Here is a 27,483-nt window from a genome sequence, read left to right on the forward strand (position 1 = left end):
GTTATCCTTTGCTTGACTGCCATGCAGGATTAAGGATTAGCTCCCTGATCCCACAGCTACAAGGAAAACATTACAGTTAGTTTCTGGCTAACAAACCTCTTTTATGGCCCACAGCAGCACCAGCCCTCACTAGGATATCCTGCAATCTGCTGAAGAATTAGGCACCTGCTATACCCTTATAAGAATCTTAAGCTGACCACGCCTGTTTCTTATTTATTTCTAAAATAAGCCTTTCTGAAAGTCATATAGTCAATTGGAATACAAATTTAATACTAGTTTGTAGAACAATAAAAAGATTTTAAAAGGCTCCTTTTAACAGACATACAAGATGTGTCTCGTGCCTCTGTTTATGAGTCTGAACCTCAGTGGTGCATTTGGATCCTGAGACTTCCAAATTATCACCAAAATAAGTGTAAGACTGGACAAGTGAAGATCCTAGAACCCAAATGTAGTTTATCACATAAGCAGATATTAGTAAGTTTTGTGTCTAAGCAAAGAATGAAAAACTTTTAAAAAATAATAAATTAAGAATGGTTATCTCGGAATTGTGAGATGACAAGTTATTTTTATTTTCTTCTTTGTGCTTATCTTCTTTCCCAATTTTAAAAATAATAATACTGTCTAACATAGGAATCCCCAACTTTTGTGCGACAAGTACAACTTTAATTTCTTTGAAACCGTGAAATCATGGAGGGGAAATGAGGGTGGAATGTGCAGGATGTCAGGGTACATCTGAAAAAGACAGACAGATACACACACATAAAACCAGGGACTGACAAAGAATTTCTGCACTTAGCAGGAATTGATGATGTGATTGACAAATCCTGAAAAGTACCTGGAACTGATAGATTTACCAGTAAATCCCAATACACTTATGGAAAATGGGTATAGAGGGAAAAGCTGGTATTTAGTCTAAGACAATGTATTTCAGAAATAGGAAAAACAGAATGAGTGAGAAAAGCAGTTAATGGTAACTGATGTCTACTGGCTGTTGTGGAAAAGCTGTCAACAGTCTGACTAAAAAAGATGAGCAGACTTTTAGGGAGGGTCTGAGTCCAAAATTCAGTTATAAAATAAATAAGACAGAATTTCACTTTTTTTTGTTTTGTTTTTTTTTTTTGAGACAGAGTCTCACTTTGTTGCCCAGGCTAGAGTGAGTGCCCTGGTGTCAGCCTGACTCACAGCAACCTCAATCTCCGGGGCTCAGCGATCCTCCTGCCTCAGCCTCCCGAGTAGCTGGGACTACAGGCATGCGCCACCATGCCCGGCTAATTTTTGTATATATATTTTAGTTGGTCAATTAATTTATTTCTATTTTTGGTAGAGACGGGGTCTCGCTCAGGCTGGTTTCGAACTCCTGACCTTGAGCAATCCGCCCGCCTCGGCCTCCCAAAGTGCTAGGATTACAGGCGTGAGCCACCACGCCCAGCTGTTTTGTTTTTTGTTTTTTGTTTTTAGAGACAGGGTCTGGCTCTATGCCCAGGCTGGAGTGTAGTGACCTGATCATAGCTCACTGTCACCACAAACTCCTGAGCTCAAGTGACCCTCCTACTTCAGTCTCCCAAGCAACTGGGACTACAAGTGTGTACCATGACACTCAACTAATTTATATTTTGCAGAGATGGGGGTATTGCTATGTTGTACAGGCTGATCTCAAACTCCTGGCCTCAAGCAATCCTCCCTCCTCAGCCTCCCAATGTGCTGGAATTACAGACATTAGCTACCTTGCCTGGTTGAATCTCACTTTTGGTCTATTTTTTTCCTTTCCAGAATTTCTTGATGAGAAAACTCATAAAAACATAATCACTTACATAAGGCTCAAAGATATGTATCAAAAGACTTAAAACAACAAATCTTTTGAATCCAACTGTTCCTCTTCTAGAAATTTATCCTAAGGACTAATCAAATGTGTGTAAAAATAAAGTAATAGATAAATGTTCATTGGAGTGTGGCTTATAATCACTAAAATTGCAAACAAATTAAGTGTTGAGCAATCGGGTATTGCTTAAATAAACATTGGCACATTCATATGATTTAATATTATGTCGCCATTAAACCAATGCTGAAGAATTATATTTAAGATATGGAAAATGTTCACAGTATGAAGTGAAAATGTTACAAAATAGTGTGACTCCATTTTTTTTGAAAGCGTGCACATACATACACGAGAAGGCTACGATAATACATACTGAAAACATTAATGATGGTTATTCTCAGGGGACTGAGGATCCTGGATTGTTAAAAAAATTTTTTTGAACTTACCTGTATTTTCCAAATTTTATACATATACTACTTTTGTTATCAGGAAAAAAAGTTCTTTTAAAGAACATAAAGTTATAAAGACCACAGGGCTTCAAAAGCATGCCACTTGAATTAGAATATATGAATATACAAGCTGCACAATGAAAAGTAAGTTAAAAACCTACTTTTCAAAAGGCTGTGGGATCTAGAAATAATAATGCGTCTCAAGATTAGTTAGACATTTCGTTCTTTCCTTCCAATGTGAGCTCTCTATGCCTTGACTGTAAGAAAATAATTTCTTTCTACTACAACCTACGGCAGCCCTGCAATCCTTAGGGGCATTCCCATGGGGCTTCTGTCTAGTTTTAAATTAGTCCACTGACCATCAGACTTTTTGATTGTATAGACTATTAGTCAAAAAGTTTTTTTTTTTTTTTTTTTTTTTTTTGAGACAGAGTCTCACTTTGTTGCCCAGGCTAGAGTGAGTGCCGTGGTGTCAGCCTGGCTCACAGCAACCTCAATCTCCTGGGCTCAAGCAATCCTACTGTCTCAGCCTCCTGAGTGGCTGGGACTACAGGCATGCGCCACCATGCCCAGCTAATTTTTTACATATATATATCAGTTGGCCAATTATTTCTTTCTATTTATAGTAGAGATGAGGTCTCGCTCTTGCTCAGGCTGGTTTTGAACTCCTGACCTCGAGCAATCCGCCCGCCTCGGCCTCCCAGAGAGCTAGGATTACAGGCGTGAGCCACCGCGCCTGGCAGTCAAAAAGTTTTAAACATGTACTTGCTACATGATTTATTTATAAATTATATGTCTGTATAACTATATTAAAATATCAAATATATCTGAAAATATGTATGAAAATATAAATTTTAAATGATGAGATGCAATAGACAGGAGCTTTAATATTTTCTTCTTATAACCTCATGGATTGCCTTTTTTTGTTTTTGTTTTTTTTTTTTGAGACAGAGTCTCACTTTGTTGCCCAGGCTAGAGTGAGTGCCATGGCGTCAGCCTAGCTCACAGCAACCTCAATCTCCTGGGCTCAAGTGATCCTTCTGCCTCAGCCTCCCGAGTAGCTGGGACTACAGGCATAAGCCACCATGCCCAGCTAATTTTTTCTATATATATTAGTTGGCCAATTAATTTCTTTCTATTTATAGTAGAGACAGGATCTCGCTCTTGCTCAGGCTGGTATCTAACTCCTGACCTCCAGCGATCTGCCCGCCTTGGCCTCATGGCTAGGATTACAGGTGTGATACACCATGCCTGGCCTCATGGATTGTCTTGTACGTACTCTACTTTGGACACCACTGAACTGGACAACACAAAAGATGGGCTTTGACCAAAAAAGACCCACCAAATGTGAATCTATTCCTTTCAGAAGATCTATAGGAAGCTGAAATGGGGTTTTCATTTGGCACTAGTTCTTTAATTTACCCACAGGTCAAAGGTTATCCCAGTTCATGGTGGTGATGGTGGTGGTGGTGGTGGTGTGTTTACACAAGGAACATCTTCCAAGTCCATATCTGGCTTACCTTGCTGCTGCAATTTGTAGTCAGTAGAATATGCCTTCCCAATGATATTCCATACAGGCCTTAAGCATCCAAATAGTCCTTCAAGAAACCCACCACTGCCACTGCCCGACCTGCTGAACTGAATCTTGATGTCTTCAGTTCCACTCATGTTCTCTCCATCCACAGTGTTGCTGTTCCCCTGAGACACAGCCATCTCTGATTCATCTTGTTCTCTTAGCTGAAGAACGCTGTTCTCAAACTGGTCCCTGGAATCCTCGCTTACGCTTGTCAACACTGTTGTGGTGATGGGGCTATTTATGCTCTCGATTAGCTCTGTTTGCGCCACCCCCTTCTCCTGTTGGTCCTCGGGGAGCGTGGGTGAAGGGTGGTTCCCCAAAGTTGGGAGTTCATCTTGTGGTCCATTGAAAGCTTTGTTTTCACTCAAGGGTAAGTGTGGAGAAGAGGAGGAGCTCAGGTGCTCCTGAGGGGTGGCCATCGTGCCATGAGTGTGACCAAGGTCCTGAGATGACACTCAGAGGATTATTACAATGGAGTTCTGATGCAAGAGAGGGCTCCAAAACCTGAGAAAAACAGGAGGAAGACATGAGATCACCTTTTCTTTAGTATCCAAACTACTATCCCTTTCGGTTTATATAAAAAAAATATTGAAACAATGGGGATTGGTTAAACTGTGGTTTATTCCACATGATGGAAATGTGTGCAGTAGTGAAAAATTATGTCATAGAAGTGTACTTAATAACATGAGAAAACATCTGTGACTTACTAATACAAAAAATAGATTAGAACAATATATACAACATTAACTTAAAAAATTACTTAAAAGGATACACAAACACACATATAAGAAAAAAGACTGGAAAGATAAATCCAAAGAATTAACAAAGTTAATATTAGGTGGTTAAATTTGGGAGAGGTTTATACTGTTGTGATTTTTAAGGTATTCCAAATCTTCTGTGCTAATATTTATTATCTTTTTAATCAGAAAAAAATTGTTTCCTTTTCCACAAGGGAAATTAAAATGTTCCGATGTCCATATTTTTTATCAGAAACTACATCCTGTGTTATAAATTGCTACTCATCTTTTCTCTTTTCTAAGGCATTCATTAAGTCATATAGATAAATGTTTTATGTATGTGATAAGACAAATTCTGAGATATAAATTATGTTTTTATTGTACTGCACTAAATCTGGGGCAATCCCAGCTCTTTAAACTTGTTCTTTGCTTCTCATCTGTTCATCAGCACCATTTTCTTGGGGTCATCTGACCTCTACAAATAAAGATTTGATCTAGATTGGCCAGATCATGTGTAGTCAATCTTAAATTTATTTGAAGTATGCTCTTATCATAACTTTGCTTTCTTTATAAATCCCTATACAATAGTCCTTCCTTCCCTCACTCTGTATTAAGCATCTAGAATGTGCTAGAGGCCAGGTTATAAAGAAGACCACTTTGCAAAGAGGGCAAAAGACAGACCAACGAAGATTAACAGTGCAATACTTACAATGAATCAAGTAAGTGCTCTGAAAGCACAAAGGGAGGGATCTTTTCAGGGAAAGGTGCTCAAAGGTGGTAACTTTTGATTCATTTGAAGGATGTGTAGGCAGTCATCAGGTAAGTAAGAAAGGCACGAGTGAAAGAAGAGGGAGAAGGTATTACAGATGTGGGGAAAATGAATGAGGGCATGGAGGCTTGAAAGACTATGGAATAGATGAGAAATCTAAAGGGGCTGGAATGTAGTTATATATAAGTGCATAGAGGAAGATATGAATGGAGCAACAAGACCTACATTACAAGCAGCTTTGGATGCTAGGCTAAGAGGTTTGCATTTTCTATTGAAGGTGATAGGGAGCCATAGTTTCCTATATTTGGGATTATGGATAAAAATAGACCTTCCCGGCCGGGCGCGGTGGCTCAAGCCTGTAATCCTAGGTCTCTGGGAGGCCGAGGCAGGCGGATTGCTCAAGGTCAGGAGTTCGAGACCAGCCTGAGCAAGAGCGAGACCCCGTCTCTACTATAAATAGAAAGAAATTAATTGGCCAACTAATATAGAAAAAAAAAAAATTAGCCGGGCATGGTGGCACATGCCTGTAGTCCCAGCTACTCGGGAGGCTGAGGCAGCAGGATTGCTTGAGCCCAGGAGTTTGAGGTTGCTGTGAGCTAGACTGATGCCACGGCACTCACTCTAGCCTGGGCAACAAAGTGAGACTCTGTCTCAAAAAAAAAAAAAAAAAAAATAGACCTTCCCTATTTTATTATTTTCTCATCTTTGTTACTGAGAATCAAATTTTAAGCCTTTTTTCCCCCATTGCCATATCCTATGAATAGCTTGTATTAATGAATCAATGAAACTATCCTATCCTTTGAACTCTCATTCATTTATTCAAACATTTATGGAGCTTCTATTACATGCTATGCAATGTGTTAAGTATTAATGAATGGTACATAGGTTCCTACCCTTTAGGAACGTACAATCTAGAGGGAAAGACCAATAGCTAATAGTCACATGGTTAGATATGGCACAAAGATATGTATAAGGTATATGGGAGCTCAGAAAAATAAATATTAAGCATGTCTACAGATGTCATAGAAGAAATTGTATTTGAGTTGAGTCTTGCAGGGTGAATTAGTGGTCACTAGGAAAGAAAGACTAGGCATTCCAGGTATACTGGGGAATAGCAGGGGATAACTCTAAGAAAAGGTAGGCAAAGGTCAAATTACGGTGGACCTATATGACAAGCTAAACCTTTTGTGTTTTACTCTCAGGACAACAGAGAGCCATTAAGGAATCTTAAGGAAGGGTCAGATTTGTAAGTTAAAATCACATCTATAGAAGCAGAGGTTGGATTGAAAGGGAAAGACTGGAGATCCAGTTAGGAGGTAGAGTTCAAGTAAGAAATGAGGGCCTGCACCAAGGCAGTAGCAATGGCAATGAAGAGGACAGGGTAAATTTAAGAGGTAGAACTGGTGAACTAGCAATTGATTAGACATGGGGGTGACTGAGGGAAAGAGGGAGAGGAAGACTTTTCAAATAACTTACTTGGAATAATGAATAGATACAGAATGCCAATAACTGAGATATGAAATGCCAAAAGAAAAGGTTTGGAAAGAAGATAATTGGCTCAATTACGGATACACAGAATTTAGGGCCTACTGTGTGTCATGCACTGAACTAGGCTTTTATTTAGGTTATCTGATTTTAAAAAGACACTTTGTAGAGAGGGATTTGAAGAAAGGTAAATATGGGGGCTCATTAAGCACAGGGGCAGAAGTTTCCAAATAATAAAATCAAGTTAAAAATGTGTTTATCAAATATATCCTGGGAACTGTGCCATGCACTAGGCCAGGTTCTGTGGATATAGAACATTACTGTTACCTTTGTAAAGACAAAGTGCTTTACAATTTACAGAGGCCTGTTTACATAATCAGCAATGTACTGTAAATCAGCTCTCCTCAAAACAACAACAATCTGATTTGTAGTTTTTGATGGTTATCCTACCATAGCAGATTTCAAACTAATAAAAGTTTAACAACCTGCTTGCAAACTTCCTAAATATTTTTTTTTTTTTTTTGAGACAGAGTCTCGCTTTGTTGTCCAGGCTAGAGTGAGTGCCGTGGCGTCAGCCTAGCTCACAGCAACCTCAAACTCCTGGGCTCGAGCGATCCTTCTGCCTCAGCCTCCCGAGTAGCTGGGACTACAGGCATGCGCCACCATGCCCGGCTAATTTTTTATATATATATATCAGTTGGCCAATTAATTTCTTTCTATTTATAGTAGAGACGGGGTCTCGCTCTTGCTCAGGCTGGTTTTGAACTCCTGACGTTGAGCAATCCGCCCGCCTCGGCCTCCCAAGAGCTAGGATTACAGGCGTGAGCCACCGCGCCTGGCCACTTCCTAAATATTTGACAACTGGCTCCTATGAGTGGTACATAAACCAGCTTCAGCACTATAATCCTTGTAACAGTGCCATTCCCATTTCACAAGAGAAGTAAGAAACTTTTCTAAGACAATTCACAGAGTAAGTGGTAGAGCAGAAATTAAAATCTACCTCAAGTTTGGATTCCTCAAATCCTTTTCCACTTTTGACAACATAATGGAACATTTTATGCTAACTCTTCACTTTCTTAGAGTGCTTTACAGGTTAAAAAATGCTATTATCTGTGTTCATTTGATCCCCTGTGTAAGGAATCCAGAGCATGGAATCATTATTCCTATTTTACATCAGAGGAAATTAAGGCCTAGAGAGGTATATGCTACATGTCACGGAACCAGGATTAAATACCAGGTTATTTTCCTAATCCCAAAACTCTCTCCTGTACCATGGCCTCTGGAAGACATAATTCCCATCCTTTCAAAGCTCACAAATTACTTAAGGAGTTAATAATTACATGGAGGGAATTACCTCCTGCCCTCATCTCCCATGACAATGAATCACATTCTGTTCTGCAGAGCTGTGAGAGAAGGGGAACAAGAATGAGGGCAGGGAGACTTAGCAGGCAGGCACTGAATGAAACAGGCAAGACTTGAGATGAACCTTTAAAGGTAAGATGTGTGACAGAGGGAAGGAAGTCAGGGAGGTATAAGAGCATTAGCAGAGGCAGGAAAGCAGGAATGACCAGGGCATGTGTGAGGGCTGCTGACCCAGAAATAACAGAATAGTGGCTAATGAACGGGAGCAGTGTGCAACAAGGTAACTCCTTCCTCTACACGTGGGCTCTGAAATCTTGTAATGTAGGACAGGTGACTCTCCCCTCTGAACAAATCAGAGACCACTTTAACTGGATGGGGTTAGGCTAAGATGGACTTAAATTCTAGGACATGGAGAAATCTAGACCTTGGGAAGCTGCTTGGGAACATAAGGTTGAGGGGGGAGAAGAAGAGGAGCTGGAGCCCTTTGTTACAGCAGTAGCTGTTTGCTGAATTTGTCCCCATTCCCCCTGCTCCACCCTCCACCATGTGCTCATCGCTAAGCTTCGACATGACTGATCCCCTCGTTTTAATTTCTTGCTGATCACCTGCCACAGGTGCCTTCTCTTGCTGTTTGCCTCTCTGACCTTGCTCCGTCTGATCTCTTTTAAGACTGCTGACTTCATACTATCTGACCTGGCCACTGCCTCAGCAGTTACTTCCAGTCGGCCCAGGCCCCCGGGACTCTGCTTATCCTATACGGCACAGGCCTATATTATGCTACTGGCCCACATCAAATTTGAGAGTAATGCAAATAATCAAATGTATATGTGAATGGCAGCCAAAGGCCTATTTGTGCACTTTATTTTTTGAACCAAATTATGGGACTTTATATTAAATTCCTAGTAAATTTCCATTTTGTCAGTTTTCATCCTGAGTTTCTGCGGGATGACATCATATTGGAATGAACTCATACACAAAAAGTTAGAAAAATATGTTTGTTTTGTAATCTTTTCCCATCTCTAAGAGGTTGAGGGTGAGTGTGAAGTGGATCTGTTCCCACTGGCAGGGGAATGAGTTTAATCACAGATATCACATGCAGTTTGATACTTAAGAGATCAAGGAAAAGCAGGACATTCAAGGAATATGGTTTAACCTACTTGTTTTACATACAAGAATCAGATCTCAGAGAGAGTGCTGACTTGCTCCATATACCTATTCTTCTTCTTTTTTTTTTTGGATATAGAGTCTTGTTCCATTGCCCCAGGCTTGAGTACAGTGGCATGATCATAGCTCACAGCATCCTTAAACTCCTGGGCTCAAGGGATCCTCCTGCCTCAGGCTCCCGAGTAGCTGGGACTACAGGCACGCACCACCAAACCAGGCTAATTTTTCTATTTTTAGTAGAGACGGGGTCTCACTCTTGCTCAGGCTAGTCTTGAACTCCTGAGCTCAAGCGATCTGCCCACCTCGGCCTCCCAGAGTGCTAGGATTACAGGCATGTAATCCAGCCTTGACCTGGTCAATATAACAATTAACTTGTGGCAGAGCTGGGATGAGTCCTCCTGCCTCATTCTAGGTCCTTCCTCTAGTTTGGTTTGTTTATTCAAGGAGAAACAAATAGCTATGATATCATAATCACGGATGACAAAAACAACAGTAGCCATTCACGGTGCTATTCTAGATGCACTAAAAGTATTCCCAAGGCAACACAAACACCCACCTAGTGGGGTGACCTGCACCTAACAGCAGAGCAGTGGGTGAGAGCTGTTGGTGATTCAGCACTTGTATGCAAGTGGGCAGAGGTGAGGTAGAGCTCAAGGTGTGTATAAGGATGTGTAGTCACATAGGCTTCCTCTTGTGCACCAAGAATATCAAGTCCAATGTGAACCAACAAAGGCAGGGAAATTGAGAGGCACAAGAACAAAGGGAAAGAAAATTCATCACCATGACTATATTCAAATATGATCACAGCTAACTCTACATTTAAAAAGAGTGTAGGAGGATAAAAATACTAAATTTTACCTGTGTTTGTACGTACACCCACATACTGCCACTGCACAGTGAAGGAGCTGGCAAGTGGAAACTGTGGAAACACAAGTGGCCCCAATATCTCTGGCTGTCTTTTGCCCTCACAGTTCCTTGCTCCCTGTCCAAATCTGGCTCAGGTACCCTCAGGGAAACTGACCGTTTTGATCATTTAATTCATGAGAAATCAAAGCTTGTATTTATAACAGAAGGATGGAAAGGAAATGAGAGGAGATTTTTAAACATTGTAAGTCCAAGGGAAAAAAATAAAGAACATCAGAGAGGTAAAGGGCAAGGTTGGGGTGTCACCCTTATCAGTAGGAAGCACCTTGAAAGGTCTGTAGGTGAAGTGATGCTGCTGCCCTTACGATGGGTCCCGAGTCTGCAAGGGACACAGGCAGTGCTCCCATATCTGCCCACGAGGCACACTTCCCCTGCCCTGCACATTTCTTGGCCCTAAGAGGAGGAAGTGGTTTGTGCAAAATTAGTAGGCAAGAGTTGGAGACAGCAGCAGCTGCGCATTTGGCAGAGCACTGCCAATTTCTGGAAATTACCTTGGTTTTGTGCCAAGATCCCAGGATGCGGCACAGAGAGAAAGAAGAATGGAAGAGGCAATGTGGCCAAATGGCCTTCGAATTCTTGGGTTTTTATTATACAATCTTTTCCCCACTAATCAAGGATATCTTTATAATATTCAGATTTCAAATTTTATATCATAAATATGAATAAATCAAAGATTTTTGGATAATTTAGCCCCACAAATAAAGTTTTCAGTGTGACTAAAATTGAGTAAAAGTTTTAAATTAAGCATTATTTCTATGAGATTTATTGATTGATGCTGAACTCTTCCTAAGCTGTCTTCTTTTGCTTGGCACTTTCTTGCCTATTTTGAAAAATGAATACAACACTGCCATCTTAGCCTTCTGGTCATTTATCTAAAATTCATATAGCATCCTTGAAAACATAAGAGAATTTCTGCTATGCGAGCACCAATTCCATTTTGAAACTGGGATTAAGGTACTTGTTCATATTAATAGTAATAATATAAAATCATCTTTTCAAAATAGAGGTTAGTTACCCAGATCTTGATTTGAACTTTGAAAACATTAGTTTTTTTGAATGAAGTCATAAAATTATACATATGTAATTTCAAATCAAATAAAAAAAATGGCCTACAATCATGCCTTCACCCTTAACTATAACTGTCTACTGAAACTCCTGTTTGAAAGGACAGTAATAACCTCAATCAACCAAATCCACTGACCTATCTCATTGCATCTTCTTTGTAATTTTCCCTTCAAGTATTATGTATTAAAAAATATTGACTCAGTGCTTACCATGTACCTATATTTTTGGTTAAGATTATGAATGCTTAATAATATTAAAGTATGCTGGAACCAGCAAAAAAAAAAAAAATTACAAGAAGGCAAATTCTCCATGGTGATGAATTATCTTTTGAATAGTAGTACCTATAAATACAACTGTGATTAAAGTTAAAATAAGTTTATAGTAGGTTTAAAAATGAATAAAGAGGCTGGGCGAGGTGGCTCATGCCTGTAATTCTAGCACTCTGGGAGGCCGAGGTGGGCAGATCGCTCAAGGTTAGGAGTTTGAAACCAGCCTGAGCAAGAGCGAGACCCCATCTCTACTAAAAATAGAAAGAAATTAATTGGCCAACTAAAATTATATAGAAAACATTAGCCGGGCATGGTGGTGCATGCCTGTAGTCCCAGCTACTCAGGAGGCTGAGGCAATAGGATTGCTTGAGCCCAGGAGTTTGAGGTTGCTGTGATTAGGCTGACGCCATGACACTCTAGCCTGGGCAACAAAGTGAGACTCCATCTCAAACAAACAAAAAAATAAATAAAAAATAAAAATGAACAAAGATGCTTCCATTTCAGAGTTGTAGTCCATAAATTTATCAAGAAATAAACATGAAGGTTCAAAAGTGCTTTAAGTCAAAAGCTAAACATATTTCTTGATCAAAGGAATGATTTATCCATAACTTCTGAAAATGTTTGTTTAATAAATAATATGTAATATCATAAGTATTAATACTCCAGAACAGAATCAACATTTTCTGACCTAAATACAACTTGCCATGTGAAGAATAAAATCAATACCTAAATTGAGTTAAAATATCTTAAAAAATAAGGTATAGACATATATATGCCTTTAAATATAGAAATCTTAATAGGTATAAAAGTAATTACATAAACATTTAAATAATAATATTGTGAGGGCTTAAGAGGGAAGGCACTGGAGGAAGACAGACCTGGATTCAAATCTTATTCAAAGTTCATCTTAATTCTCTCTAGGCCTTAATTTCGTTATCTATAATTGGTTATAATGGAATCCACCTCATAGAATAGATCAGATGATTACATGAGATAATGTATATATAACACACTTCCCCTCAATACTTGTTGGCTATCCAAACCTTTAACTAGGAAAATGAGAATAAACAGATATACCAGATCTACCCAGAAAGTATCCAGCCATGTAATATGAAAAATAGAGACATTTATTGAAGAGACACAAGACATAAGAAACATTGTACATAATAATGCCTTGGTCCCCTTCATAGTAGGTACTTTGGGACCTCACACAGTTCTCCCAGTGTATCTTTTTTTTTTTTTTTTTTTTTTGAGACAGAGTCTCGCTTTGTTGCCCAGGCTAGTGTGAGTGCCATGGCGTCAGCCTAGCTCACAGCAACCTCAGACTCCTGGGCTCAAGCGATCCTTCTGCCTCAGCCTCCCGGGTAGCTGGGACTACAGGCATGTGCCACCATGCCCGGCTAATTTTTTATATATATATCAGTTGGCCAATTAATTTCTTTCTATTTATAGTAGAGACGGGGTCTCGCTCTTGCTCAGGCTGGTTTCGAACTCCTGACCTTGAGCAATCCGCCCGCCTCGGCCTCCCAAGAGCTAGGATTACAGGCGTGAGCCACAGCGCCCGGCCTCTCCCAGTGTATCTTAACTGAACCCATACACATTCAACATTCTCAGGTGTTCTGCTTGTTGCAGGCCTTCCAGAATGTGGATCACTTTCAACAGATTCTTGACCATCTTTGAAGTGTTTATGCCACACTTTTATTTGTGCTGTACTCATTGCATCATCCCCAAAAGCCTTCTGAATCATCCAAATAGTTTCCAAGGAAGATTGTTCAAGGTTAACACAAAATCTGATGCAGATTTGTTGCTCTACTTGCTCAGTCATTTTGGATGCCATGGCCACACAGTACACATGCTCACTCAACGGTGTCTAGCACCCCACTGACTAGTACAGTGAAGTCGTCATTGTTCACGCATGGGTATCCCAGTCCACTCTCCTTGGCTGCCTCAATGTTGTGCAAATTGTTCTCGTTATATTAACAATTGCTGGATACTTTCCTACAGACCTCATATGTCAATATGCTCAATATATATGTAAAACTAAGGGAATGAAAGGAAAGGCAAGAGAAAGACAAGTAAGCTCTTCTTTAGGAAAGTGAAAAGATGAGAAAAGAGAGCTAAGAAGAGGGGGATAGAGCAATATATAGAAACTGAGGCAAGTTGAGGTTGTAACATTCATTGAAATTATAAGTGAAAGCACAAAGAATCAATAAATAGTAAGATAACTGGTCAAAAGGGTAAAAGTAAGATGGAAAATAGAGAGAAAAATCTCAAATGTATATAACTTCCTTTTCATATTTAATTCCTTTGTCTTTAATTATAGTGGTTATTTTTACATTCCAGGTTTTTTTTTTTTTTTTTTTTTGAGACAGAGTCTCACTTTGTTGTCCAGGCTAGAGTGAGTGCCGTGGCGTCAGCCTAGCTCACAGCAACCTCAAACTCCTGGGCTTGAGTGATCCTTCTGCCTCAGCCTCCCGAGTAGCTGGGACTACAGGCATGCGCCACCATGCCCGGCTAATTTTTTTATATATATATCAGTTGGCCAATTAATTTCTTTCTATTTATAGTAGAGACGGGGTCTCGCTCTTGCTCAGGCTGGTTTTGAACTTCTGACCTTGAGCAATCCGCCCGCCTCGGCCTCCCAAGAGCTAGGATTACAGGCGTGAGCCACAGCGCCCGGCCACTTCTGACCTTGAGCAATCCGCCCGCCTCGGCCTCCCAAGAGCTAGGATTACAGGCGTGAGCCACAGCGCCCGGCCTACATTCCAGGTTTTAATTAAATTGCACACACACAAAAAGAAGGCTCTATGTAGCTATAATATTTGGGAGAATATTAACACTATGTAGTTCTAATATTTGAGAGAAAAAAATTCCCCTGGTTTTGATATTGCTATGTTAAATTGGGAGATAATTACTGATTCAAGAAAATGTCTTTAGGAAAATTGTGGTTATGCTTTAAATGAAAGGGCAATTAAATTATATTATAAGAGAATCATTGCAGAGCTGTGCTCCTCAGGGAGACTGTGGAATTTTCTTCTCTAGAGATTCACAGGTTTCTACATCATGTTAGGAACACATGACACCAATCTCCCTTTTGGGGACTGCCTAACTCCACAATTGCATTACCCACTTTCCTGGCAATGCTACTCTGTCTTCTGGCAGCTTGCCTTTACTGTTCTCAGGAAGACCCTGTCCCCAGGGCAAAGTCTGAAAAGTTTTCTGTGGTTCTAGGCCTAGAGAACTCTGCACAATAGCAATTCCCCACTGATCTAGAAAAATCACAAAAAAGAATCCTTATGTGATCAATTTCACATTGCTGTAAAATGTGTGAGTCCTGGATTAAAACTGTCTGGGTCCTCATACTGATTCTGTCGTGGGCAAGTTACTTATGTTGGTGTATCTCTGTTTTCTCACAGGTTTGTAATGAGGACCAAATGAGGTAATACTTACAGAGTGCTTATCATATTACCTGGAACAAAGTAAACATTCAATACAATTTGCTATTTATATTTTAAACTAATAAACATTTTATTCTAAAATAAGAGAGTATATTCTTTCATTAATAATAATATTGATATAATTAAAGGACTAAGATCAAATGAGAACATATATTTTAAAATAGATTTGTCCTTGGTCATCCCAGGAATGTAACCATGGAAAAAGGAAACCATAAAGGGTCTCAAAGAATGGCTATTTCCATTTTTATAATGAAAAGAGCATTTATTTCCAAGTGGTTAAGTAGAGCAGCTTAGAAAATAAATAATGGCCTAACATACAGGATTTTATATCACTACTCATCAGCCCAAGCCTTGGGACCACACCACTCTGATCACTCTTATAGTCTCTATGCCTTGTCTGATTTGCAAAAAACAAACAAAAAACGAAAATTGATATAATTTGAAGAATTAATGAAAGATTAATAGACTCCCTAACTAGGAGATAGTAGGAGTAGCACAAGATAGTAATTTGATGTTGAAAATAAAAACATATTTAAAAATTACTTCTAATAAATGCCATGATGTTAACCTATTTATTTATATATTTACTATGTCACATGTATCTTCCTTTGCAGGGTAGGTATATGTTTCTAAAGAAAAAAATAAACAGAATCTAATTAGAGATGAATTCACGTTCTAAATGTACTAAGGATTAAACTGAAGGAAACTTTTTATGCTGCACATAATCATTTTTCTGGATTAAGATGTCTGATATCTGGGTGGGCACTGCCTGTACGAGGAGTAAGCAACAGAAGTAGGTGCTATCACTGAAGTTGCTGTAGGAACCTATACTAGTTCAGGTTCCAGCAATAAATAGATGGCACACTCAAATGGGGCAAATGAGGAGAGTTTAATAAAGTAAGAGACTATTCACAAAGGTGTGAGCAAGACAGGAAACAGGGATGGTGCTGTGCCCTAGAGCTAGCAACAGCTAGGAGGCTATTAACTGGGCAGGGGAAAGAACGTGAAGAGCATAATTGCAGAAAAAGGTCATCCAACAAGGACTATGGCCTTTGGTAGAGGGATTCAAGCAAAGTATGGTAACCTGATAGGTAGGAAGCCAGGGAAATTAATATTGAACCCCAAATTCACTCTCGCCCTGGTCTGAGGTCCTGCAGGTGCTTCCCATTGGTTGAACCCAATAGAAAACCAGAGGGCAAGGGAGACACTGATGTAGTCCATAAAAGTCAACCTCCAGTGCACAGAACAAGGTGCTTTAAAAAGGACAGAAAGTGGAATTGACTCTTAAGCATCATACCAGTTGAGATCCTGACGCTAAAGGCAGAGACATAGTGGCCAAAGCAAGTAATGCAACCTGCAGAGCTGAACCCCAGCTACTAAGCGGCTCTAACTTCTAGATCTTTTGGTTTGGTAAGAAATCTAAAATTCTGATGTCAGTCATAGGCTCGATAGATGTATAGATGTTAGGTATCCAATGAATAATCTATTCTTTCTATCTGGGATGAAGTATGGGGAGTCTTTTTTCCTCTAAATAGAGAAAATACTATTTATCACATTTAGTTAGGTCTCCCATGAGTCTCAATACCATGCAACATGTTAAAAAAAGCATTTCATCAATGAAACCTAAATCCATATTGTGATTAAACATTTAGAGTGGAGGCAGTTTGCTACCCATGGATTCTGAAAAATGGAGGCTTCCTCATAAAATTTATGTAAGTATTAAATTAGATAATGGCCAGGGAAGTGCTTTTCAAGCTATGAAGACATACCCTGATGCTGGTTGTTGCTATTAAAACATATGCCAGCCACGGGGAGGTGATGGATAGTGTGCTACTTAGTAAGAATTGGCTGGCTCTGCTGTCTGGAGCTTAGTAGAGATATGTAGTAGAGATATGATATAAGTAGAGATAAGATATAGTAGAGATATGATATAAGATATGATATAAGATAAGTAGAGATATGAATTTAACACATTCTGCACTTGTTTTATACTATACAACATAATAATTAAAGCCAAATAATTCACTCCCAGTTTGCTATACAGAGCTGTTGAAGAGCATCAGTAACAGACTTCCAGGGATATATCTGGAAGTTCTCACAAAGCTGTAGATCCTACACACTGTTGCCGGGCAAGTCCTACATACACTTGGCAGGCAAGAAGCCGTCAAGGGTCCTTCTGTCATCCTTGTGTTGCTGTTTCAAGTCTTTCTTAGGAATGATAGAATCATAGATTGTCCAAATTGGAGAGCATAATGAATTGCCATGACTTCTATTTTTCAAGGGAAATAACTAATTCTCATAAGTTGGTGAATTCACTGAGAATACAATCAAGTACTGTTTATATCTTGTCCTTTTTCTTTGTCCCCCTTATCTAGCCCCAGTACCTAATATAGAACCTGATATAACATAATGAAATTCACTTTTTGAATGAGAGAACTTTATACACACACACAGCAATGTGATAAACAACATATTAATAACAATAACATTTATGGAAATTATGTGCCACTCACTGCTCTAAACACTTTTCCCGTATTAACTGCTTTATTCTCACATCAACACTTTGAGAAAGATACTATTACCACCCCCTGATAATAACTGATGAAAAAACTGGGGCACCAGGAGTTTAAATAACTCACCTACAGCTACTAAGTGGTGAAGACAGGAATTGAACTCAGTTTTACCCTAGTTCCAGAGCTTGAGCCCAAGCCCAAGCCCAAGCCCTTAACCACAACAGTTGATTGCCAATATTATAATGGACTTCTATTTAAGAAAGGTCTAAGTTAGAAAAATATGAAATACACTCATATAATACCTTGAACCTAGGTTCTAAATTTAGGATGAAGCAAATAAAGCAACAAATAAAGATAAATAAAGAAGTCTAGAATATGCTCACTTTCTGTAGGGTTTACCCATTCTGTTTTTTAGCATTGAAACTCTGTATGTGCACTATCCAATATAGTAGCTTCCAGTCACCTGGGGCTATTTAACTTAAAATTAATTAAAATAAAATAAAATAAAAATTCATTTCCTCAGTTGTGCTAGTCCTTTTTAAGTGGTCAATAGCCACAAGTGGCTAGCGGTAACCATGTTGGATAGTGGGAAATAGGACATTTGAATAACCACAGAAAGTTCTATTGGACGGTACTGTGCTATGCACTTTTTTCATATTAGTAGACTTTGTTGTGGAGATTAATCAAGACTATGGCTTCCCTTTGTACATTAGTATTTGCTAAATGCACAGAACCTACTACCTCCTTCAAAATAACAGGTTTGCAACAAATTTTAGTAAAACCTATGAATGATTTAAGTATAGCTCATTCTAATGATGATTCATCAGGATCAAATTAAAGCAGAGATTTTATTTTTCAAAAAGATGCTCCAAGGCATCACAATAAAGTATGTAAAATCATTAGAAGAGGAATAATTTTCAAATATCTAAGTAGGTTCAACAGTCATCTGTGGAGAATTTTTAAGTTGAAATTAGACTACTGCTAGTATCATTCCTTGAAGTTCCTAATCCCAGGACTGGTGTAGATGAAAGGCAAAAAACTGGGGGAGGGCTAATGGAGGAAAAGGTGGATAGGACCAGAAGTTTTTACCAAATCACCAATGGTTTGTGTCACTTCTCAGAGAAGACTGTAGTACAGATAGCCAGGACAAAAGCTCCAGGAGAAGCAAGGCCCTCTAGACTCTGGATCCAACGTCGAATTTTAATAGAGAAGTAATTAAAGCCAAATTAGTGAGAGATCCTATTATTTTAGACTTTTACATTTCTTGTTATTTAACATTGTGTTTGTTCTCTGAAGCAGTGCTGAGTTTTAATTTTTTAAAGTAACAATTCAATTAAGATGATACTCTAGAAAATGTGTGATAGAACATTTTGAACTTTACCAAGAATAGATATTTGAAATTGGCAAAGGTCAATCATTTTTCACTTATCTCATGTCACTGTTTTGGAATGTGAATTTGACTTTGTGCTATAATCTAAACCCATTATTTAATTATTAATTGGGGTAGTTTCTATTTCTACTCCCAATATATAGCTGAAATTTGCAGACTACTAAAGGATCCTTGTTAAGTTCCATCTGTCCAAAATGAGGATGACAAGGAAGAATCTCAATAAATGTTAAATATTTATTCTAAGTGCTAAAAAACAATACCTAAATATATATCAGTTCTAATGGAAAGAAAAGTAAATGCAGAGTAATAAACTATTTGTGATAGAAAATAGGATGTAGTTCCTCAATACAAAGATTAATATTACAGAGAATGAAATTTAAAGACTTATTTAGCTGCTTCCCTTCAGAAATTATAATTTGAATTCATTACAAATGCACATGGTTTTAATATGTGTTCCTAAAAAGTTGCATATAAATCACATTTTAAAAAAATTAACATTTAAAAATCTACAATAAAAGTTACTATTTGAAGTAATACTGGTAAATCTATTTGCAAAGTGGAGAATCCTTCTGAAATGCTAATGATTGCTTTATTATTGTACTTGTTTGGTTAATTAGAATTTTCTTCTGTCTCAATGTCTGGTATTAGTGGATTTGTTAGACATCAACTCTTATAGCTCTTAGTAAATCTTATGCTTAGTAAAGCATAGCATTATTTACAGTTAGAACATCATGTAAAGTGAGGATAAGAAAAGACAGCTCTACCTGAAAAGCTAGGAAATGTCAGTGGCCCTTTTAGCATAATACTTTGCTTCTGACAATAGCTTTGAAGGAGGCGTCATTGTTTTCTGTGATTTCTACTTCCAAAAGGAATGCATGTAACATAAACATCACTTACTTCCCTTAATTGTCCATTAAAGAATCTTATTCATATGTTGAATTTAAAAAGATTTTTTAAAATGATACTTAATAATTGTACATATTCATGGCGTACACAGTGATGTTTCAATACATACAATGTACAGTGATCAGATCAGGGTAATTAACATATTCATCATCCCAAACATTCACCATTTCTTTGTGTTGGGAACATTCAATGTTTTCTCTTCTAGTTATTTGAAAATATATATTATTGTTAGCTATAGTCATCCTACAGTGCTATAGAACACCCCTTATCTAGCTGTAATTTTGTAGCCTTTAACAAATCTCTCACTATCCCCCATTATCCCTACCCTTCCCAGCCTCTAGTAACCTCTGTTCTACTTTGTATTTCTATGAGATTACCTTTTTTAGCTTTTGCATATGAGTGAGAGCATGTACTGTTTAACTTTCTGTTCCTGCTTAGGAACATAATGTCCTCCAGGTTCATCCACGTGGCTGCCAATGACGGGATTTCATTATTTTTAATGGCTGGATAGTATTCCATTGTGTATAAATACCACATTTTCTTTACTCATTCATCTGTTGTTGGACACGAGTTGATTCCATATCTTGGCAATTTGAATAGTGCTACAATAAACTGGTGTTGCAGATATGTCTTCAGTATACTGATTTCCTTTCCTTTGGATAAATACCCAGTAGTGGTATTGCTGGATCATATGGTAGTTGCATATTGTTCTCCAGAGTGGCTGTATAGTATACATTGCTAGTGTATAAGAGTTCTTTTTCTCTGCAACCATTCCAACATTTTTAATTTTGTCTTTTGGATAATAGCCATTCTGAGGTGAGATGGTATCTCACTGTGGGTTTTTTCCCCTTTGATTCCAATGTTGACTATATTGCAAGTTGTCATGGCGGGGTATTGGGAAAAGTTTTCAATTAGCAATAATCGCACCTCAGATAAACCTCATTGGCTATGATGCTGCTACTGCGCAAAGCTTCATTGTGGTTTTGATTTGCATTTCCCCTATGGTTAGTGATGCTGAGCTTATTTTCCTATTTTGTCACTAAAATATTATAAATGATCTCTTTAACATGAATGTTTCTCTTATTAGATGAGAAGCTTATTACTGTTTTTTCCTAGCATCTAGTATGAAACCAGGCATTAATAAAAAGGTCCTATAAATTATTGAATCAAGGTTAAAAATGCCTTTTCAAATTTTAAAGTAACACTTAAAAAAATTGCAAAACTCTTTCAAGTTTCAGTTTATATCCTTGAGGTCTAAAATTCCAGAATTTGTATACAATCATTTTATAAATACCACCTTTGTTTTTCAATATTGATGGGTCTTAAATGTTCCAGCCTGCAATTCTAAGGCAGGACACACACTCCTTGAGTCAACTCAAATGTGCCTTGGCTGATCTATCTCCAACTCTAGTCCAACTTTCTTTAAGATGACCACCCAGAATTATGCTCCAAATGTAATGCTCCCTGGCTGTGGATTAAGGAGAGTATACTGTTTTCTATTTCATTGCCAGACCTCTTCTGATGATGCCCAATATGGTAGTGAGTTGGCCATAAACAGCAAACTAAGCAAATTTCATCAGTGAATAACCTACCATTACTGCAAAGTTCCATCTAGGACTGTAATAAATCAGAGTGTAATGAAGTTCAGTGTATTATAGTTGCTGTTCCCATGTTCATTACATTATGCTTAGGATGTGTTATCATTGGAAAGAATGCAGGTTTTCAGGTACAAAAAAACTTATTTGATTCCTAGCCACTTATCAGCTGTGAATCCCTCAATAGTTATATAAATATTATGAACAGTAAATAGTTGCCTCATTTGTACTCGGGAGATAAACATCCCTTTTGGGGTTGTTGTAGATGCAAATCAAACTAATAGTCAGTATATTGAGTGCTTACAAGACCCCAAATTCAATGGTTTTCCTCTGCTGTCTTGGCATTTCTCACCCGAAATAAGTTTAATTTCAGCTGCAGATTGGAAGATTTCACTCTATACTCCACATTCTGGTTTTTGTCCCCTAAAATTATTAAATAAGATTTGTAGTTATTGTGATAGATTGAACACAAACATTTCATCTCTGCTCCAAACTCCCTATCCCACTGCAGCAAACTCCGCAAAGATGAAAGGTGAATAAAAAAATAAGATATAGAAGGCAACAATATGAATAAACCTCAAAAGATTCTAAGAGAAAATCTAAAAAGAGCAAACATAAAAGGCTACATACTGCATGATTCCATTTATATGAAATCCATTTATAGAAAAGACAAAACTACAAAAACAGAAAACACACCAGTGGATAATAGGGGCATGGTGTGGGGAAGAGGGAAACAACTTGAGCTTTTTTTCTCCTAACTCCAATGCTGAGATCAGCAAAAGGCATTCTGAAGGTAAACTCCCCAAGCTGTCCAGAGCAATGGTGGAATTGACAGAATACATCATCTGGCTTCTGGACACGGACACTTTTACTGACACTGTTGCCAGGATGTCTTTGACAAAGACAAAGTCCATTTAGCTGTGTATGTTGTGGCAAGCGTTGATAAAATGCAATCACATTCTTTACAGTTATAACTTTCTATTTATGTGTACGTTAGAATTAATTTTGTATTTAGAACCCTTTAAGTCCTTTCAGACAGAGGTACCTCTGAGTGTTTTTAAATGAAAATTAATAAACATAAGTCTAGAGGATAAAATGAGGTAAGAGTTTAGCACACTCAAGGTTACATGTCTTTAGAATCTGAAAGTCTTAGAGATCCCCACTCTGGAATCACTATTGGGTTGAGGGTCAAGACCTAGGGTCTAGTAGCGGCAAAAAACAGTTAAAAAGGGAGACATTACTTATATTCTGAAGGTTCGCAGACAAATGGATAATGAGTTCATGAACTCTTTCCCTCACTTACTGAAGCAAATCATATAAGAGTGTCCTTCCTATACAATTTATAGGGTTTCTATTGTGCTTTTACACTTTTCTTTCCTTCACAGGCATGCTTTTAATATAAAATTTTAAACCTTATTTTACTAGATAAAAATTTTGTGGGAGTATACTCCACATCTCTTCTGGGATGATCCCACCACACCTTGTGATTTCTAATTTTCTTTTAAGGGCTTTTTCCATGGAGCCTTTTTTTACTTGCCTAGCACAAAAACAAGTAGGCTCATTAGTGAGAATGGGTATTGCAATGGAGCATCCATTCAACCTCACTAGATTAAAATGAATTAAGCACCAAAATTAAAAATATGAACATAAATCATTATTAAATCCCTATTGGGAATAACAAAATCCTTATACCTGGTCTATTAAATGACCTTCTTCTCATAATTACAGAAATGACAATAGGGCTAGGATAGTTCATGTATTGTACCAAAAACTTAGAAATTAACCCACCTACAGTAATTTGCACAATCCAGGCTTTGGGATTAGTGGCTTTTTCCTTTAGCCTACATTTGTCTCCCATTGGACAAAATTAGAAGGCATCTTTGGCTATGGTCACAGAGAAACTCAAAGAATAGTCTGATTATTTTTTAATCCCAGTAGATTGATACTCTGATTTATTATCTCTTTCTTGCTCTCCCTACTACTACAAGAGAATCAAGAGAAAATACTCAAATTTCACAATAGCTGGAATTTAGTTTGAGAGTTGAAGTGGTAGAATAAAAATGTATTTTGCATACTCCTAAACATGCTTTCCATGTTACTGGCTTTATTTCAAGCCCTTTCTTGACATGGCAGTATAATTTAATTAAGGAAGGTGCTACGAAAAGGAAAGTTGAAAACTAAATTACAGGTTAGGATTGGCTAAATTGAGAGGCAAGTGGTAGCCTGGGCTTCCTGTTTTTCTGACTACAAACTGTTTTAGGTAATTTTTCCTGGCTACTCTGAGGCCTCGCAGTCCTTTTAAACTGATCTGCTTTTGAACCATCATTACTCTTTCACCCAGAGTTACCATACTGTATAATTCTAAGGGGCCTCATTCCCACTGTCAACCCTACCTTTATTGTTTCTCTCTTGCACAGATGATTCTCAAAATGAAAACTATTTCCAACAAGATAAACTGATGTCAACTGGCACTTCAGGGGATTACAACCCAGTGCTTTTCCAGTTCCCTCACTAAACATGTATTAAGCATGTGCCAGACATTGTGTTACTATACAATCCATGCATAATGGACTAGACATAGATTAGACAGCCCTACCCTCAAGGAGCATACATATTAATGTATCAGATAGGCAAGTAAACAAGTAACTACAATACAAGGCAGAATTAAATAAGCTTTCAAGCACTGTATTAGCTATGGCACAGCAGAGGAAGCACCAGCTAAGTTTGATTGAGAATATCTAGGGGAAAACTTCACAGAGAAAGAGACATTTGAGCAACACAGTGAGGCCTTTAAGGAAGAGTAAGAGTTATACCAGTGGAGAAAGAGAGAGGATGGGGAGAGACGAGGGTGCTATTTGGAAGAAGGTATACATTCTTGTCAAAGGGAACTGCACTAACAGAAGAGTGGAAGGCAAGAAAATAAATGGCATTTTCCAAGAATAGCAAACAGTTTGGAATAGCTGGAACGCACATGGAGAGCAGTGATCAGCACTGCTCTAACTATAGGGTGGTGCCACATCATGAAAGGTTTTGAACGCTGGGCTAACGTGTCTCTTTCTCTTTGTTCAAAAGAATTTGGCCTCATAAAAAACATTATTCATCACTTATGCAATGACCAGAAAGCTTTTGTTTGAGACCATAGTAGTTGGAATAAGCAAAATGCCTAGTTTCTGAAGTTCATGCAATTATATTAAATAATGCATATGTGCCTTATTAGCAAAATAGCATTGTTTTGGGGCATACGATTGAGGCAGAGTTTCCCTTAAGCCATTCATTGGCATGGATATACTCTTCAGAGCCACTTCTAGTAATCTAACAGTAGCAAGGTAGGAATAAAGATGCTGGCTTTTGAACAAAAAGAGGCATGCCACAGGAAGTGTTCAACATATATATATATATTTTTTGAGACAGAGTCTCACTCTGTTGCCCAGGCTAGAGTACCGTGGCATCAGCCTACCTCACAGCAACCTCAAACTCCTGGGCTCAAGCAATCCCATTGCCTCAGCCTCCTGAGTAGCTGGGACTACAGGCATGTGCCACCATGCCCGGCTAATTTTTTCTATATATTTTTAGTTGGCCAATTAATTTCTTTCTATTTTTCGTAGACATGGGGTCTTACTCTTGCTCAGGCTGGTCTTGAACTCCTGATCTCAAACGATCCACCCTGCCTTGGCCTCTTAGAGTGCTAGGATTACAGGCGTGAACCACCGCGCCCGGCCATGTTCAATGTATTGAGATGCACTGTTAGTGAGAACACCATTTAAGAATTCATGACAATTTTATACATTTCCAGTAGGATAAGCTACAAATTTGCAGGGCCAGTACAAAATAAAAATGAAAGGCCCCTTATTCAAGAACTATTAAGAATTTCAAAATAAAAACAGCACTGCATTAAGCCAAGTGTGGGTCTCTGTGTAATGGCATTGGTTATACACCCATGAAGCTGGCTTGACTGCCAACTCTAACTTTTCATGATCATCTGCTCAGTTTCCATAGCCTGATATATTTAAAGCAGGTCTCACATTCAAGTGTAAACTTTTGCCACCAATTTGCCCCCAGAATTGATGCCATCTCCACCACTGTGCTTTCCTCGTTGCCTTCTCTGGCAGCAGTGATGACAAGAGAGCCCTTCATCTGTTCCTCTAGTGCTATTTTTCTACTTACTGAAAACTTAGGCTTTCTTTCCTTAATCCTTTGTGTTTAAAATTTCCCTTCTTTATACAGTCTGGACTAATAGAAGATAATATAATACATTCTCAACCATTTCCAGCATTTAATCTTAAACTGATGCATTATTCAGACTACTATTTATGCAGAGTGTAAGTATGGCTGCTACTGCTGTTGCTAATGTTAATGATGGTGGCTGCAGTAGATAGCACTAGCTCAGTGCTCAGGCATTGTGCTGGGCATTTTACAGTCCTGAAAATTGATCGGTGGATGATCCCATTGTTATCTGATTTCCTTGTTCTTTATATTTTAGTCCTATTCTTCAGAACCTTCCCCAAAAGGAAAACACCTTCCCCAAAGGGAAAGGAAGGGAAGAAAGGAAAAAACCCTCAGATCAGACAATTTTGCAACTTATTAATAGAGTTGGTAAGCAAAAAACCATTAATAACTTTTTATAAGAGATTTAAAATAATCACTTAATTATAGCTTCTATATTTCCTGTGTATTTCATTTATTCTCCTAACCTTCAATGGCCATTAAGTTTATTTGTATCATGGCCAGGCTCAGTGGCTCACGCATATAATCCTAGCACTCTAGAAGGCCGAGGTGGGCGGATCGCTCAAGGTCAGGAGTTGGAAACCAGCCTGAGCAAGGGCAAGACCCCGTCTCTACTATAAATAGAAAGAAGTTAATTGGCCAAATAATATATATAGAAAAAATTAGCCGGGCATGGTGGCGCATGCCTGTAGTCCCAGCTACTCGGGAGGCTGAGGCAGCAGGACTGCTTGAGCCCAGGATATTGTGGTTGCTGTGAGCTAGGCTGACGCCACAACACTCACTCTAGCCTGGGCAACAAAGTGAGACTCTGTTTCAAAAAAAAAAAAAAAAAAAGTTTACCTGTATCAATAAGTTGGCCATTTTAGGTAATAAAGTTACAGAGAGAAGACACAATGCTTTTTTAAATTTTGTTTTTCAGTTTTATTGAGGTAAAATTGGCATATAAAATTATTTATATTTATAGTCAAAAATAAATTGACAGGCTGGGCGCGGTGGCTCACGCCTGTAATCCTAGCACTCTGGGAGGCTGAGGGGGGCGGATTGCTCGAGGTCAGGAGTTCGAAACCAGCCTGAGCAAGAGCGGAGACCTCGTCTCTACTATAAATAGAAAGAAATTAATTGGCCAACTTATATATATATATATATATATATATAAGTTGGCCAATTAATATATATATATAAAATTAGCCCGGCATAGTGGCGCATGCCTGTAGTCCCAGCTACTTGGGAGGCTGCGGCAGTAGGATCGCTTGAGCCCAGGAGTTTGAGGTTGCTGTGAGCTAGGATGATGCCATGACACTCACTCTAGCCTGGGCAACAAAGTGAGACTCTGTCTCAAAAAAAAAAGGAAGAAAAAAAAAAATAAATTGACAAAAATTATGCAACATGTTTTGATATGTATATATATTGTGAAATGATTATCACAATCAAGCTAGTTAATGTATCCATCACCTCACCATGCTCTTTTGAATTATATTAATACAATATATATATAGTCTTAATTGTCAATGGAAAAAACTAAAGCAGAGCATTTACTCTAGCTATAAATTCTACTCAACTAATTAATAAATATATATGTTATGCTGGGCCTTGTGCTTCATGACATATTAAAAAGGTTCCAGTTTTCCTAATTGTTAGTGTAGCAGCACAAGAACTTCAGACAAGATCGCCCTGTGGCCTTGAATCCATCAAGGAGATGTATGCTTGGTTCATAGCGGGGTTAATTTGTTTTGACGTCACCAATTTTAGGACAGCAGCAGATCTAAAGTCAAATACTCTCA

The 27,483-nt window shown here is 38.3% G+C and overlaps 1 protein-coding gene and 1 non-coding gene across 4 annotated transcripts in view; both read right to left on the reverse strand.

Annotated features, from left to right (window-relative positions):
• Positions 1–27,483, reverse strand: part of MAP3K13 (mitogen-activated protein kinase kinase kinase 13) — a 161,351-nt gene that overhangs the window by 44,195 nt on the left and 89,673 nt on the right. For all 3 annotated transcript variants that reach the window (XM_020286590.2, XM_076003332.1, XM_076003335.1), the window contains one exon: positions 3,786–4,345. In XM_020286590.2, coding sequence (XP_020142179.2) covers positions 3,786–4,260 — 475 coding nt within the window. In that variant the 5' untranslated portion in view covers positions 4,261–4,345. The remainder of the gene's footprint in view (positions 1–3,785; positions 4,346–27,483) is intronic.
• LOC142874890 (U4 spliceosomal RNA) lies at positions 20,720–20,855 on the reverse strand. Its single transcript, XR_012922474.1, has one exon. It is a non-coding gene; the product is annotated as a U4 spliceosomal RNA (small nuclear RNA).

The sequence above is a fragment of the Microcebus murinus genome, chromosome 1 (genome assembly GCF_040939455.1).
Source record: "Microcebus murinus isolate Inina chromosome 1, M.murinus_Inina_mat1.0, whole genome shotgun sequence".
Taxonomy (NCBI): Eukaryota; Metazoa; Chordata; class Mammalia; order Primates; family Cheirogaleidae; genus Microcebus; species Microcebus murinus.